The sequence below is a fragment of the Eumetopias jubatus genome, unplaced genomic scaffold (genome assembly GCF_037043125.1).
Source record: "Eumetopias jubatus isolate StellerSeaLion01/CBP00866 unplaced genomic scaffold, mEumJub1_p1.0 scaffold_10, whole genome shotgun sequence".
Lineage (NCBI taxonomy): Eukaryota > Metazoa > Chordata > Mammalia > Carnivora > Otariidae > Eumetopias > Eumetopias jubatus.
Genome location: NW_028274816.1, coordinates 22,274,792 through 22,290,077, shown reverse-complemented (window position 1 = coordinate 22,290,077; position 15,286 = coordinate 22,274,792). Strand labels below are relative to the sequence as shown.

At 37.7% G+C, this 15,286-nt stretch overlaps 1 protein-coding gene across 4 annotated transcripts in view; it reads right to left on the bottom strand.

Annotated features, from left to right (window-relative positions):
- NFATC3 (nuclear factor of activated T cells 3) overlaps positions 1-15,286 on the bottom strand; it is a 126,271-nt gene that overhangs the window by 71,734 nt on the left and 39,251 nt on the right. For all 4 annotated transcript variants that reach the window (XR_003607209.2, XM_028090636.2, XM_028090629.2 and 1 more), the window contains exons 2-3: positions 10,400-11,534; positions 8,359-8,521 (exon numbers count right to left, since the gene is read on the bottom strand). Coding sequence is in view for 3 of the 4 variants with exons in the window: in XM_028090636.2 (XP_027946437.1) it covers positions 8,359-8,521; positions 10,400-11,534 (1,298 nt within the window). In the remaining variant the exon portion in view is untranslated. The remainder of the gene's footprint in view (positions 1-8,358; positions 8,522-10,399; positions 11,535-15,286) is intronic.

Sequence of the window (15,286 nt, the reverse complement as noted above, 5' to 3'; positions counted from 1 at the left end):
AAAATCCCAATGAGATTTTTGCAGAAAATGAAACTCATATGGAATCTCAAGGGACCTTTATACACAGCCAAAACAATCTTCAAAAACAAAGAACAGAACTGGAGGTCTCATAATTCAGAATTTCAAAACTAACTATAAAACTACAGTAATAAAAACACTGTGGTCAGGCAGAAAGATACACATTAGACTCACAGAATAAAACTCAGAGCCCAGAAATAAATCCTTGCACATGTGGTCAAATGATTTTTGACAACAGTGTCAAGACCACCCAGTAGGGAGAAGACATGTCTTTTCAACAAATGGTGCTGGGACAACTGGATATCTACATGCAGAATAATAAAGCTGGACACCTATCTTGACACTTATCAAAAATTAACTTGAATGAATAAAAGACCTAAATGTATGACTCAAACTACAAAATTCTTAGAAGAAAACATAGGTCAAAAGCTTCATGACACTGAATTTGACAATGCTTTCTTGGATATGACACAAAAGACAAAGGCAACGGCGCGCTTGAGTGGCTCAGGTGGTTAAGCGTCTGCCTTCGGCTCAAGTCATGATCCCAGGGTCCTGGGATGAGCTCACTTCAGTCCCCCTGCTCAGCAGGTAGCCTACTTCTCCCTCTCCCTCTGCCTGCTGCTCCCCTTGCTTGTGCTCTGTCAAATAAATAAATCTTAAAAAAAAAAAGACAAAGGCAACAGAATAACAAACAAATTGGACTTCAGTAAAATTAAAATTTGAGGCATTAAAAGACATCCATAGAGTAAAAAAGGAACCAACAAAATGGGAGAAAACATCTGCCAATCATACATTTAATAATATAAATATATAAATTATATAAATACAAAATTATATAAATATATACAAACATGTGGTGACATACACACACCTCTACAGAGAGAGGGGGAGCAGAGGGAGAGAGGGAGATGGAGAGAAAGAGGGGGCGAGTAAAAGAACAAACTCCTAAAACTCAACAACAGAAAAACACACCACCTATTTCAAAAAATGGGCAAAGGATTTGAAAAGACATTTCTCCAAAGAAGTTATATAAGTGGTCAATAAACACATAAAAAATGCTCAACCTCACTGACCACTAGGAAAACGCAAATCACAACTATGAGATACGACCTCACACTTAATTAGGATGGTTGCTATCAAAAAACCCAGAAAATAACAATCATTGGCAAGGACACAGAGAAACTAGGACCCTTGTGCACTACTGGTGCGAATGGTGGTTAAAAATTAAAAGTAGAGGGATGCCGGGTGGTTCAGTCGGTTGAGTGTCTGTCTGCCTTTTGGCTCAGGTCATGATCCCAGGGTCGTGGGATCAAGTACTGGGATCGAGTCCCGCATCAGGCTCCTTGCTCAGCGGTAAGCCTGCTTCTCCCTCTGCCTGCCAGTACCCCTGCTTGTGCGCATGCTCTCTCTTTTTGACAAATAAATAAATAAAATCTTAAAAAAAATTAAAAGTAGAATTACCACATGATCCAGCAATTCCACTTCTAGGTATATACCCAAAAGAATTCAAAGCAGGGTCTCAAAAAGATATTTGCACATCCATGTTCACAGCAATGTTATTCACAATAAGTAAAATGTGGAAGCAACCCATATGTCCATTGATGGATGAATGGACAAGGGACATTGTATATACAATGAGATATTATGCAGCCCTAGAATGAAGGAAATTCTGATATATGTTACAGCATGGATCAACCTTGAGGACATTATGCTAAGTGAAATAAGCCTCTCACAAAAAGACACATACTGTATGATTCTACTTATATGAGGTACTTAGAGTTGTCAACATCATAGAGACAAAAAGTAGAATGGTGGCTTCCAGGGGCTGGAGGGAGAAGAAGTGGGGTATAGAATTTCAGTTTAAAAGATAAAAAGAGCTATGGAGTGGATAGTGGTCAAAGTTGTACAACAGTATGAATGCAATTAATACCATTAAACTGTACATGTAAAAATAATTAAGATGGTAAATTTTACGTTATGTATATTTTACCACAATAAAAATTTGGGGGGAAAAAGGTATAAAAATTAGGAAGAAAGAAGTAAAACTCATTATTCAGAGATGACTGTTTAGAAAACCCAAAAGAAGCTAAAATAAACTATCAGGTCAAGAAATATAAAGTCAACATAAAAAAATTTGTATTTTTGTATTCTAGAAACAAAAAATTAAATGAAATAAAAATACAATAGCATAAAAAACACTGAACACTGCAAATAACAAAAGATGTAAAAGATTTCTACTTCGAAAACTACAAAACACTGCAAAGAGGAATTAAATAATACCTAAATAAATGGAGAGATAGACCATATTCATGGACTGGAGGCATCAACATCAAGAGGTCAATCTTCAATAAATAAATAAATGCACTATCCATGAAAAAGAAGATTAACAATTTGGACTTTATTAAAATTAAAAACTTTCATTCATCAAAACACACAAGAAAGTGAAAAAGCAAGCAAAAGACGAGAAAAAATTTTATTTGCAATGTATATATCTGACAAAAAACTTCTATTTAAAATATTAACTCCTATAAATCAATAAGGAAAAGAGATAATTTAAAAACTGGTCAAGAGACGTGAACAGGTACCTCACAAAAGAGGACAGCCAAATAACTGACAAACATATGAAAAGATGTTGAACATCGCTGGTCATCAGGAAACCGCAATTAAAACCACTATGATTCCTTTACAACACTCCTGGAATGGTTAAAAATTACCAGCAATAAAGTATTAGTATTGGTGAGGATGTGCAGTAACTGAAAGCTTCATATATGGCTAGTTAGGAGTAAAAATTGGTACAGTACTTTGAAACACCAGCAATTCCACTCTTGGACATATACCAAAAAAAGTGAAGGCTTTGTCTATCAGAAGATAGGTGTAGTGGGGCACCCAGGTAGCTCAGTGGGTTAAAGCGTCTGCCTTTGACTCAGGTCATGATCTCCAGGTCCTGGGACTGGGCCCCGCATTGGGCTCCCTGCTCAACAGGGGAAGTCTGTTTCTCCCTGTCCCTCCCCCTGCTCATACTTTATTTACCTCTCTCTCTCTCTCTCTCGCTCACTTCCTCTCTCAAATAAATAAAATCTTAAAAAAAAAAAAGATACGTGTAGTATACCTGAAACCTAATACAACACTGAATGTTAAGTGTACTGGAATTAAAATTAAAAAGATATGCAAAAAAAGAGAAAAAAGAACATAGCAGCTTTATTCATAATAGTCCAAAGCTGAACACAACCAAGTGTCTATGAATAGGATGACAAATGGAGAAATTATAGCAAATTTACGCAATGGAATACTACACAGCAAAGAAAAAGACCCCCCATGGATGATTCTCACAGTCATAGGGTGGAATAAAAGAAGCCAGACAGAAAATAGGACATAGGACATACTGTATCAGTCCATTTATATGAAATTCAAGAATAAAAAGACGAATCTATGATGATAAGAGGTCAGAAGCAAGATTACCTTAGGTTGGGGGATACAAATTAGGAAGGACACAAGGGAGTCTTCGGGGTGATTAAAATATTCTACAAATTCACCACACCTGGGTGGGCAGTCAGTTGGGTGTCCTACTCTTGGTTTCAGCTCAGGTCATAATCTCAGAGTCATGGGACTGAGCCCCGAGTTGGGCTCCACACTCAGCACAAGTCTGCTTAAGACTCTCTTTATGTCTCCCTTTCAGCCTCCCCCCTCAAATAAATAGATAAATAAATCTTTTTAAAAATAACATATTCTGTGTCTTAACCTTTGTGGTATTTTATGGGTGTGTGCATGTGTTAAAAATTCACTGAGATGTACATGTTAAGACTTGTACTTCAGTGATGTATTCTTACACAGCAATAAAAGGTCCAAAAAAAAAAAAAAAAGGCCAATACACAGAGAGCAAAATCACTGTTTTTTTTTGTTTGTTTTTTTTAAAGATTTTATTTATTTGAGAGACACAGCGAGAGAGGGAACACAAGCAGGGGGAGTGGGAGAGGGAGAAGCAGGCTTCCCACTGAGCAGGGAGCCCGATGCGGGGCTCGATCCCATGACCCTGGGATCATGACCTGAGCCGAAGGCAGACGCTTAACGACTGAGCCACCCAGGCACCCCAAAATCACTGGTCTTGGGAACCAAGCATGACACTCTTATGTGTGATGGGTCAGACCAATATGGAATGGCAAATGATGCTTTCCTTTCCTATTACAAAATTCTCAGAACAGCAGAGAAAGCTACAAAGTCTTCTTAGTTGCTGGTAAAGGGCCACCTCTGTTAGTGGGAAAAATGAGGGCTCAGAAGTAGGCATACACAAAATAAGAGTGTCCATACAAAGCACACAACCCTGCAAGTGTGGTTACAGTATATAGAATCAGGCATCAGTTTTATTTCCAATTTGAAATGACGGGCTCTCATCATGCAATGCTTGTTTTTCTCTGATTATTAGAAAAAGAGAGAACTTTTAGGGCACCTGGGTGGCTCAGTCGGTTAAGCGTCTGCCTTCAGCTCAGGTCATGATCCCAGGGTCCTGGGATCGAGCCCCGCATCAGGCTCCCTGCTCAGTGGGAAGCCTGCTTCTCCCTCTTCCACTCCCTCTACTTGTGTTCCCTCTCTCGCTGTGTCTCTTTCAAATAAATAAATAAAATCTAAAAAAGAAAAAGGAGAGAACTTTTGGATAAAGACAATGGAATGAAGTAGTATCACAATCTTCTTCCCCCAATACCTAACAAAATAAACAAAATGTATATATATGTATGTGGCAGTAGCAGGGACAGTATGAGAAACGCAAAACAGAAGATTAAGATTCTGATTTGTGTGGCAGAACTGCTAACTAATCCATACCTTTATCCACCAGGAAGAGTAATAAGAATAAATAAAATTAATAAGTAAATTAATGGAATCAAAGTTATAAAGTGAGAAAATAAAACAGAAAATGCTAACTAATTTACAGCCTTTTATCCCCCATTTTGTCTGAGAACTTTGGTCTATAGCCCGAGGAGACTGGGGGAAACAGGTACAGAATTAGTTAAAGGTAGGCCTTATTGAGTCTGGCTCAAGAGAGTGAACAATATCATGTATGTATTATGGCCCACTCCCATTACTCCAGTATGTATCAGATTTTCATGAGCTGTGCTTGTTCCCCTAGCACAGCACAGAGCTCTGGAAGATGGTAAGCACTCTTGACCTTTTCTGCCTCTGCCAAAGGCCCTGGAGCAGAATGTAGCATCTTTTCTTTTTTTTTTTTTTAAAGATTTTATTTATTTATTTGAGAGAGAGAGAATGAGAGACAGAGAGCATGAGAGGGAAGAGGGTCAGAGGGAGAAGCAGACTCCCTGCTGAGCAGGGAGCCCGATGTGGGACTCAATCCTGGGACTCCAGGATCGTGCCCTGAGCCGAAGGCAGTTGCTTAACCAACTGAGCCACCCAGGCGCCCAGTATCTTTTATTCTTGAGGGAAAGTTTTTCCTTGACTTTTTTCGGAGCTGGCTACTTACAATTATGATTTACTTTGCTGTAAATTAGTTAAAAATAGAGATAAAGAGAGAGAGAGATTTGAGCCAGACGCAGGGCTCAATCCCACCACCCTGAATCATGACTTGAGCCGAAATCAGAAGTTGGATGCTTAGCCCACTGAGCCACCCAGGCACCCCAGAGAGAGAGAACCAGTTCTTTATTTTGTTCATTTAAGCACTTGTAAATAATTTCTTTCTTGGTAAGAAAAGTCAAAGATACAGGAAATGAAGCAAAGAATCGTCTTCCTTAATCTAAGTGAAATAAGCTCTCTTTTAAGAGCAAAATAGGACTCTAACAACAAATGGCAGAATTCCTATGACAACTGACATAAAGGACTGAATAAATTTAAGATACACAACATAATGACTTGACTTACATAAACTGTGAATTGATTACCAGATAAATTTAGCTAACATCCATCACCTGATATAGTAAACAGAAACAGAGAGAGAGAGAGAACAAAAAGGTTGTTTTCCTTGTGATAAGAACTTTAGGATCTACTCTTAGCAACTTTCCAATATACCATATAGCAATGTTAACTGTAGTCATTATGTTGTACACTACATTCTCAGTACTTACTTATAACTGGAAGTCTGTACTTTCTGACCACCTTCAACCAGTTTTGTCACTGTTAACCACAAATCTGATTTCTTTCTTTTTTTTAAACATTTATTTATGTATTTGAGAGAAAGAGAGCATGGATGCACGTGCACATGGGAGGAGGGGGAGAGGGAGAGAATCCCAAGCAGACTCCCTGACAAGCATGGAGCCCAACACAGGGCTCAATATCATGACCCCAAGATCACAAGCCAAGCTGAAACCAAGAGTCAGATGCTCAACCAACTGAGACACCCAGGCTCCCCCTGATTTCTTTCTATAACTGACATTTCCTAATATAAGTCATTTTAAATCCCCCCCAAAATGTAAAGCTGTTTGTCAAGAACTATGAAATACTGTTTAGATATAGGAAGTGATAGTTCATAAACTGTATTTGTTCAAATACATTTCAGATATAATTAATTTCTCCACAACACACAATGCTATTAAGACAAGTTCTAACAAAGAAAATGGGTGACTCAATATTATTATATACAGCCATTCTGATGTTTGAGTATTTAAGGCAACAAACATTCTCCAACATGAAAGAACCCAAGAAATATAGAATCTAAAGCCCTCCTTAAACAAACAAAAACACTTAACAGTGAAATAAGTAAAAATCAGTAGCAATTATTGGATCCAACTAGATATAGGACTAAAGCCAAACAATGGGAGATGGCAGGGCATAGGAGTGGGAAGATGGCTGTACATCAGCAGGGAAAAATAATATAAGCAACAAAATTCAGGAGGTAGAGGGTAGAGCAGAAGTTTAAGACAGACAATCACCTCATCTTTCAAGCAGGGAGTCAATTCAAACCATTAAATGATGATTCAGTTTCTCAATAATTTATTTAGTATATATATATATACATTTTTTAAGATTTTATTTATTTGACAGAGAGAGACACAGTGAGAGAGGGAACACAAGCAGGGGGAGTGGGGGAGGGAGAAGCAGGCCTCCCGCGGAGCAGGGAGCCCAATGTGGGGCTCGATCCCAGGACTCTGGGATCATGACCTGAGCCGAAGGCAAACGCTTAACGACTGAGCCAGCCAGGCGCCCCTATTTAGTATCTTTGACCTTAGATCTTTTTAGGACCTCTGAGCATGAAGAACACTATCTAAGATTCAGTAGTTCTTAGTTTTACTTCTATTTCATTTTTAAAATGTTTCATTCAAATAAAATTAAAGTTAATATTCAACTATTGATTCAAAACTTACATATTAAATATATTTCACACACTCAACTATTATATAATTTTTATGATTTCAGGTTAGTTTTATTTTCTTCTAATAAATTCAGATAAAAATAAAAATTTTAATCACAAAGATGTTCAGTATAATCTTAACCTTAAAAAATTCATTCTATTTTCTAGCCATCCATTCAGTCATTCACTAAATATACAGAGAATTATCTGAAATGTTAAGCAAATACTAACAACTACTTATTTCTGAGGGGTTTATTTTTTTTTTAAGATTTTATTTATTTGACAGAGAGAGAGAGAGAGAGAGCACAAGCAGGGGGAGTGGCAGGCAGAGGGAGGGGGGAAGCAGCCTCCCTGCTGAGCAGGGAGCCCAATGTGGGACTCGATCCCAGGACCCCGGGATCATGACCTAAGCCGAAGACAGACGCTTCACCGACTCAGCCACCCATGTGCCCCTTTCTGAGGGGCTTAGATTTGGGGTAATTTACTGCTTTATTCTACTTTTTTGGTATTATTTGGATTTTAAATGAGCATGTATTATATTTAAAAGCATAATACAGTTGTGGTTTTGTTTTTTGTTTTTTTAAAGATTTATTTATTTGACAGAGAGAGACACAGCAAGAGAGGGAACACAAGCATGGGTAGTGGGAGAGGGAGAAGCAGGCCTCCCGCTCAGCAGGGAGCCCAATGTGGGGCTCAATCCCAGGACCCCGGGATCATAACCTCAGCTGAAGGCTTAACGACTGAGCCACTCAGGCGCCCCTTGTGTTTTAATGAGAAAAACAACTGTTTGATCACTATAATCTTTCCCCAGAGTTCCCCAGCTAGAGAGTCAGTCCACAATCAAAAGACTATTTTTCAGTATAGAAAATAAAACAAAACAAAAAAACAAAAAACCTCAATGCAGAAGTGCTGCCATTATCAACAAGAACACAAAACCTCAACAGAGGCTTTGAAGCTTTGAGTTTTCTCCCTTTGGGCTCAGTAGTACCTAAATGTGCAGACTTTATCATCAACAGATATATGGTATCTCCAAAAGAAGCCCCAACTCATACCTTTACAACAGGATGTCCCCCAGTAGATGCTTTTACTGCTCCTCGACTACCTTCAGTTTCATAATGGGCTCGATGATGAGTTTTAGGTTGCACTTCTATTTTCAGTTCACACTGTCCAAAATGAGTTGGTAAAGGCCAGTCTAGTGGAGGTAATGAAGATGTGCTATAAACAAAACACACAAAAAATGCATTTCACCATGCTATTATTGACAAGCAATGATTCAAATCACTTTGCTAGCCATCAACATTTCTTTCTTCCTGTGATCTCTTGAAGCAGAGTACTGCAAAACTTCACTTAATAAGTTATAACACTGGATATGATGGGTACTTAAGAAATAATTCTTTAACCTGAAGAATAAAATCAATTTCATTTACTTCTTGGTTTCCTGGATTTTTTTTTTAAAGGACAAGTTCTAATATTCTGTAAAACTATAACTGATTCTCAATTATGTGTACATAATTATAAAAACAAAACAATAATTTTAATTTTTTTAAGCAAAGATGTCCATCTGTGTGTATGTGTATCAATGTCTAAGGATCCAAACATCCCTGTATCTCAGTACATAGACCTCCTTCATGATGTGTAGCTACAGAAGTTAGTCTGCTGTACATGCTGCTTCCCCACTTTCTCCCTATTGCTCTTTTCCCTGTCTCACTGAAATACTGCTTATAGTCCACAGTATACTGCAATTTGAGGAACAAATTTAATTTCACTATACACCTGGCTGAAAAAAATATAAGGCCTATCACTGAAGCACTCTGTCAATTTTAGAGAAAATGTCAGTTGATCAATAAGATAATTTAAACAGATTAAAGGGATAGGGATACAGATTCATTCAGACATTAACACTGAAAATGTGGGATTTAAAAAGAAATAACTTATACATCTATAGGTCAAACATTAAAGGACCAAAGCTACAATGATTAATGTTAAAAATATCTTCTTAGTGACTGATGAAATAGGACTTTTAAGGTCTCTTCCACCTCTGAAATGCTATTATTCCTATCATTCATTTCTTTGAATGTCCCCAGCCCAGCTTTACTAACTACTGTGAAACACAAAGGTATTAACTTTTACTAGTCTGAAACAATTCAATTTCAACTCTCAGATGGTTTCCACACTGTTCCACAGACATAAGTAAACCCCTAAAAAGATTAAGATAATTTTCAGGAGTGTGCATGATAGGCTTAAAGGTGTCTTCAATACTGTAATTCCACATTTTATTTTTCTAAAGATCTGGATCCAGAAATAAACATCCATACCAATGAAAAAACATTGAAAAAAAAAGTAAACAAACCCATGTAGACGATAAAAGTTGTCTTTTCTAATCAATTATAGACTAAATTGATTCTATAAAATAGGATTGTGGTAACTGATCAGTCATTTGGAAAATAAAGTTGTTACACTTTACTCCAGTCCTTAGCTAGACTCAAGATTCAAATATATATGTATAAATACAAACACTATGTTATATACATATATTATAAAACTAATAGGTAAATAAAAATTTTCTTAGAAATGTACAAGTTAGATTTTTGTTTATTTTTAATTATTTTAGACTGGGGTAAGGCTTTCAAATATAACACAAAATCCAAAAGCCATACGGCAAAAGACAAATTTGAATACATAAAATGTTAAAATTCCTCTACACTATATACAAACTTCATTTGTACAATAAGCTCTTAAAAATATAAAAAGCCTATTTGCAATTAGTTTTATTAGTAATTTAACTCATACTATAATCAAACCCTTTACAAGAAGCTTTTTTAGATAAGAAAATTCTTTCTAGGGATTCTTAAATGTAATTTACTATTATTTACAATTCATTATCTATATGCTTTTAAAATGCTAAGTCCAGCCTCTATAAAGGCCCTCTTAAGACTCAATGGAACATACATGCAGACTTTAATTGATTTGTCCAAAAGACACTGAAGAAGGGGGCGGGGAATGGTCAAACCATTCCATATAGACAACGTAGTCGCACACTGCCAATAACCCATAAGCATGAACAATGACCAGCAGCCATTTCCATCAACTCACCGAAATATTGGGGTGTGGCCAGGCTTTGGTTTGCTCCAGGTAAAAGGTGAAGGAACTGAAAGAAACTGGTCACCAGATGAATCTTTCTTTAAAGGATACTGAGATCCAAGGCCATCATCTATCGAAGTCTCCCGGGATGGTGATAAATTCCCTTGGTCATCTGAACAGAGCTCTAATTTTCCTGGTAGTACAGTAGCTTGATCTTCAGAAGTCTTCCTTGTTTTCAGAGGGATATCAGTCTCTACACAGTACTGAAATGGAAAAAGTGCAGGGCCAAGGCCTGATCCCCCCTGGACAGAAGCATTAAGCCAGGTATCTTCTGTTACACTTCCCCTGGGGGAGTGACCAGGAGAAGGAACAGGTGAGTGATGGGGTGAAAGGGACCCAGCATAACAAACCTCAGCACTGGAGTGCCGGCGTTTCCCACAGGGGGAAGTAGGCCTTGATGAGGGCCCTGAGGCTGGCCTGGGGCTCAGCCAATTCTCATCAGTGACACTAGATCTAGGAGAGTGACAAGGAGATTGCCTGGGTGACAAGGAGTGTCCAAGTCCATATTGTTGATGCCAGGACTCTTCCCCAGGGCAGCCTCCTGGTGAGCCACCAGGAGAAGTCAGAGGGGATCCGAGAGTAAATCGGGCAGCAGCTTCATTCAACTCCGAATCCACATCATCATAAATGTGTGAAAGAGATTCACAAGAAGATGCATCTGAGAACCAGCTTCTAGAAGATATACTGCTGGCAGGACTAGGACTAAGGGAAGACTCCCGGTAGGATGGCTCAAGAGGAAGATAGAGATGATCTCTAGAAGGCCTTTCCAAATACTCCCTTTCTGGGTCATTTATGTGTAGGTCATCTTCATGAGCATCTATTTCTTGATGACAGTTAGGAGAGATGGATGTAATTTGAATACTTGGGCACTCAAAAGGTTTGGGACCACCTAATGGGCTGTATTTAGATTCAGGAATCTCACAAGTTCCTTCATAGTTTTTGTGACCTTGGAGCTGAAACGATGGTGACAAAACAGAAGAGTGAGACGGTAATCCATGATGTGGTAAGCAAAGTGGTGAGTTTAAAGTAGATGGAGGTGGATCTACATTAAAGATGTAAATGGATGCACAATCATCTGGTTCAAGATCTATGGGGGGAAAGAAAAAAAAAGAAAAAAAATCAACAAAACAAGAAATTAGAAAATTTAGATGTATAAATTACTAGATGAGAAAGTAAATAATAATCTTGAGAGAAAAAAGTGGACACAAAATGTGTATCATTAGCTCCACTGAAGAGTGGTGTGTGTTTTGTTTATATTCAAATCCCTTCTCTGCCAACACCAACAATGTGGGGTTTTTTTCTTTTTTAAATTTTTAACGTAATCTCTACACCCAACATGGGGCTTCAACTCACAACCCTGAGATCAAGAGTTGCATGTTCTACTGAATGAGCCAGCCAGGCACCCCAACATGTATTTTTTAAAAAATATATCTGGTTATTTCTGCAGATACATGTTATTACATATTTGTATTTGTAATTATATGTGTAATTTTTCCCTTATTTCCACATTTTCTAAAATGAAAATCACAAAACATCTGAAAATAAATGCTTCTATAAAAGAAATAATCAGGGGCACCTGGGTGCTCAGTTGTTAAGCGTCTGCCTTCGGCTCAGGTCATGATCCCAGGGTCCTGGGATCGAGCCCCGCATCGGGCTCCCTGCTCAGCGGGAGGCCTGCTTCTCCCTCTCCCACTCCCCCTGCTTGTGTTCCGTCTCTCGCTGTCTCTCTCTAATATATAAATAAAATCTTAAAAAAAAAAGAAATAATCATATCCGTAATTCTAAAAAACATTCATAGAACTATAAAATGATACAATTCTATAAATTCAGCCTCATCTGGGGTCTGCAAGTTAAAATGGAATACAGAATAGAACAGTCTTTGAAATGTTTTTAGTTCATAAGCATACACAGTGTTTATTTTTTTTAATTTTTTAAAAAATATTTTATTTATTTATTTGAGAGAGAGAATGAGATAGAGCATGAGAGGGGGGAGGGTCAGAGGGAGAAGCAGACTCCCTGCTGAGCCCGATGCGGGACTTGATCCTGAGACTCCAGGATCATGACTTGAGCCAAAGGCAGTCGCTTAACCAACTGAGCCACCCAGGCACCCTACATACTAAGTTTATTTTATTTATTTATTTTTAAGATTTTATTTATTTAATTGACAGAGAGAGAGAGAGAGAGTGCGTGAGAGGGAACACAAGCAGGGAGAGTGGGAGAGGGAGAAGCAGGCTTCTGGCTGAGCAGGGAGCCCGACGCGGGGCTCGATCCCAGGAGCCCGGGATCATGACCTGAGCTGAAGGCAGTTGCTTAACCAACTGAGCCACCCAGGCACCTCCACACTAAGTTTATTAATGAGAAGGATTACAGACTCAACTTAGGAGACTTAGATTCTAGTTTGCCTTTGCCATTATCTGTGAGCTCTCAGTAGTATCATTTAACCTCTCCACAACCTCAATTTTCGTGTAGTAGTGCCAGAACTTTCCACTAAAGAATTTTTTTTTGAGAGACAGAGCGTGCACATATGCCTGCATGAATGGGGGAGGGGCAGAGGGAGAGGGAGAATCTCAAGCAGATTCCCCACTGAGCACTCAGCCTGCAGGGCGCAATCCCAGGATCCTAAAATCATGACCTAAGCCAAAATCAGATGCTTAACCGACTGAGCTACCCAGGTGCCCCCAAGAAATTTTTATGATTAACAATAGTAGCTTTCTCTTTCAACAACATACCATCAAGAATTTCTATCTTTGGACATAGCAGACCAGTTTACAAGAGCCACATGATCCCACTGGATCCTTTACCTCAACTAGAAAATAACTCATTAGAGCTTTTAACCTATGATTGATTGTTAAAGTAAACCTCATAAGGGCATAGCTTTTAAAATGCAACCCTTGCTAGATGGAATATTTAACACTAAACAAGTCCTGCCAGATTACCTACTGAGAGTATTTGCAGCAATAAGGGTATTTTGCAACTTTACTTTTAGAATGGAGTGATTATTACCCTTTTCAGAGAGACAGAAGTTTGAAGCTCTAGCACAACGTGCTTTAACACCTTCACTTTTTCCGAAGAGATCATTGGGAAACCAAAAACAAAACTGTTCACAGATAGAACAGAGAGAAGCACAAACCTTTAGCCTCTTCTCAAAAGTACTCAAGGAGATCACATTATTTCATTACATTAGTACCCCTGGAAAATAACATTATCTTTTAGAATCCTAGTGCTGCTATCATTAACCAGTATCCCATAATTTAACTATCTCCATAAATTCTAGATTTTGGAACTTTAAAGATGATCTATGGTTAGTGACCACATTCAGTAAAGAGTTTTTACATGTATTAAAACAAACAAAAATAAAACCCTATGTTTAATTAAACCCTGGCTCTGCCATTCCATAGCTGTACAAACTTGGACAAGTTATTTAACTAGCTTGGGGAACCTCAGTTTTCTGAAGCAGTTTTTTTCTATAAAACTGTCAGGAGGTGAGCAGGATATCAAGTGAAACACACACGACCATTTTAAAACAAGCAACCTAATAGAACAATTAATATTTAGCAAGAACTCACTACATGTTAATTACCTTGTCTTTCCCTTTTTAAAATTTAACATTGGTATGTTATATTATACTTTATTATTATTTTTTAACTCTGTAGTATTTCTTAATAAACTGTAACACCTTTTTAAGTACACCACTCACTCCACACTCTCACTCCACTTACTGAATCAAGATAAGTAGGAAGGTCAGAGCTCCAAAGAAGAAAACTGCTATTTGACAGTGACAAAAGCTGGGAAAAAACTTTTAAAAATAAACTTGTGGTAAGCATAGCATAATGTATAGAGATAATGAATCATTATGCTGTACACCTGAAACTAATTTAACATTGTGTGTAACATTTTATATACTCAAATAAAAATTAATTGAACAACAAAAATAAGAGGTTTGGGGAAAACAGTGAGTCACTTCTAATGGGTATTGGGTTTCTTTCTGGAGTGATGAAATTTTTCCCCATTTTTATTGTTATGTTAATCACCATACATTACATCATTAGTTTTTGATGTAGTGTTCCATGATTCATTGTTTGTGCATAACACCCAGTGCTCCACACAGAATGTGCCCTCCTTAATACCCACCACCAGGCTAACCCATCCCCCCCACTCCCTCCCCCCCAAATTTTTTTTTAAGATTTTATTTATTTACTTGACAGAGAGAGAGAACGAGAGCACAAGCAGGGGGAGCAGCAGAGGGAGAGGGAGAAGTAGGCTCTCTGCTCGGGGCTTGATCCCAGAACCCTGGGATCATGATGAGCCGAAGGCAGACGCTTAACTAACTGAGTCACCGAGGCACCCCTGGAGTGATAAAAATGTTCTAATATTGACTGTGGTAATGGTTACCCTAACTCTGTAAATATACTAAAAACAATGAATGGTATGCTTTAAATGGGTGAATTGTATGGTATGTGAATTACATCCTAATAAAGCAGTTATGAAAATATATATAGAACACATATTATCAAAAAAAGAACACATATTATCTATATTTTATCACAATTAAAACTTTTTTAGAAATTAAAAACATGTTTCTTATCTAAGGAAATCATAAACAAATGCTATCACCTAACACTTAACTAATATTTAACATTTTCATATATATCTTTGTCTACATGGGTGTATTTTTTATATAGCTGTGGATCACAGTATTTTGGAGGTTTTTTCCTAATCTTTCATTGAAGTACAAGATACATCATAAAAGTGCAGACATCATGTAGAGCTTGATAAACTGTCACAAAGAGACATACCTTGTAATGGTATCTTTTTTTTTTTTTTAAGGTTTTATTTATT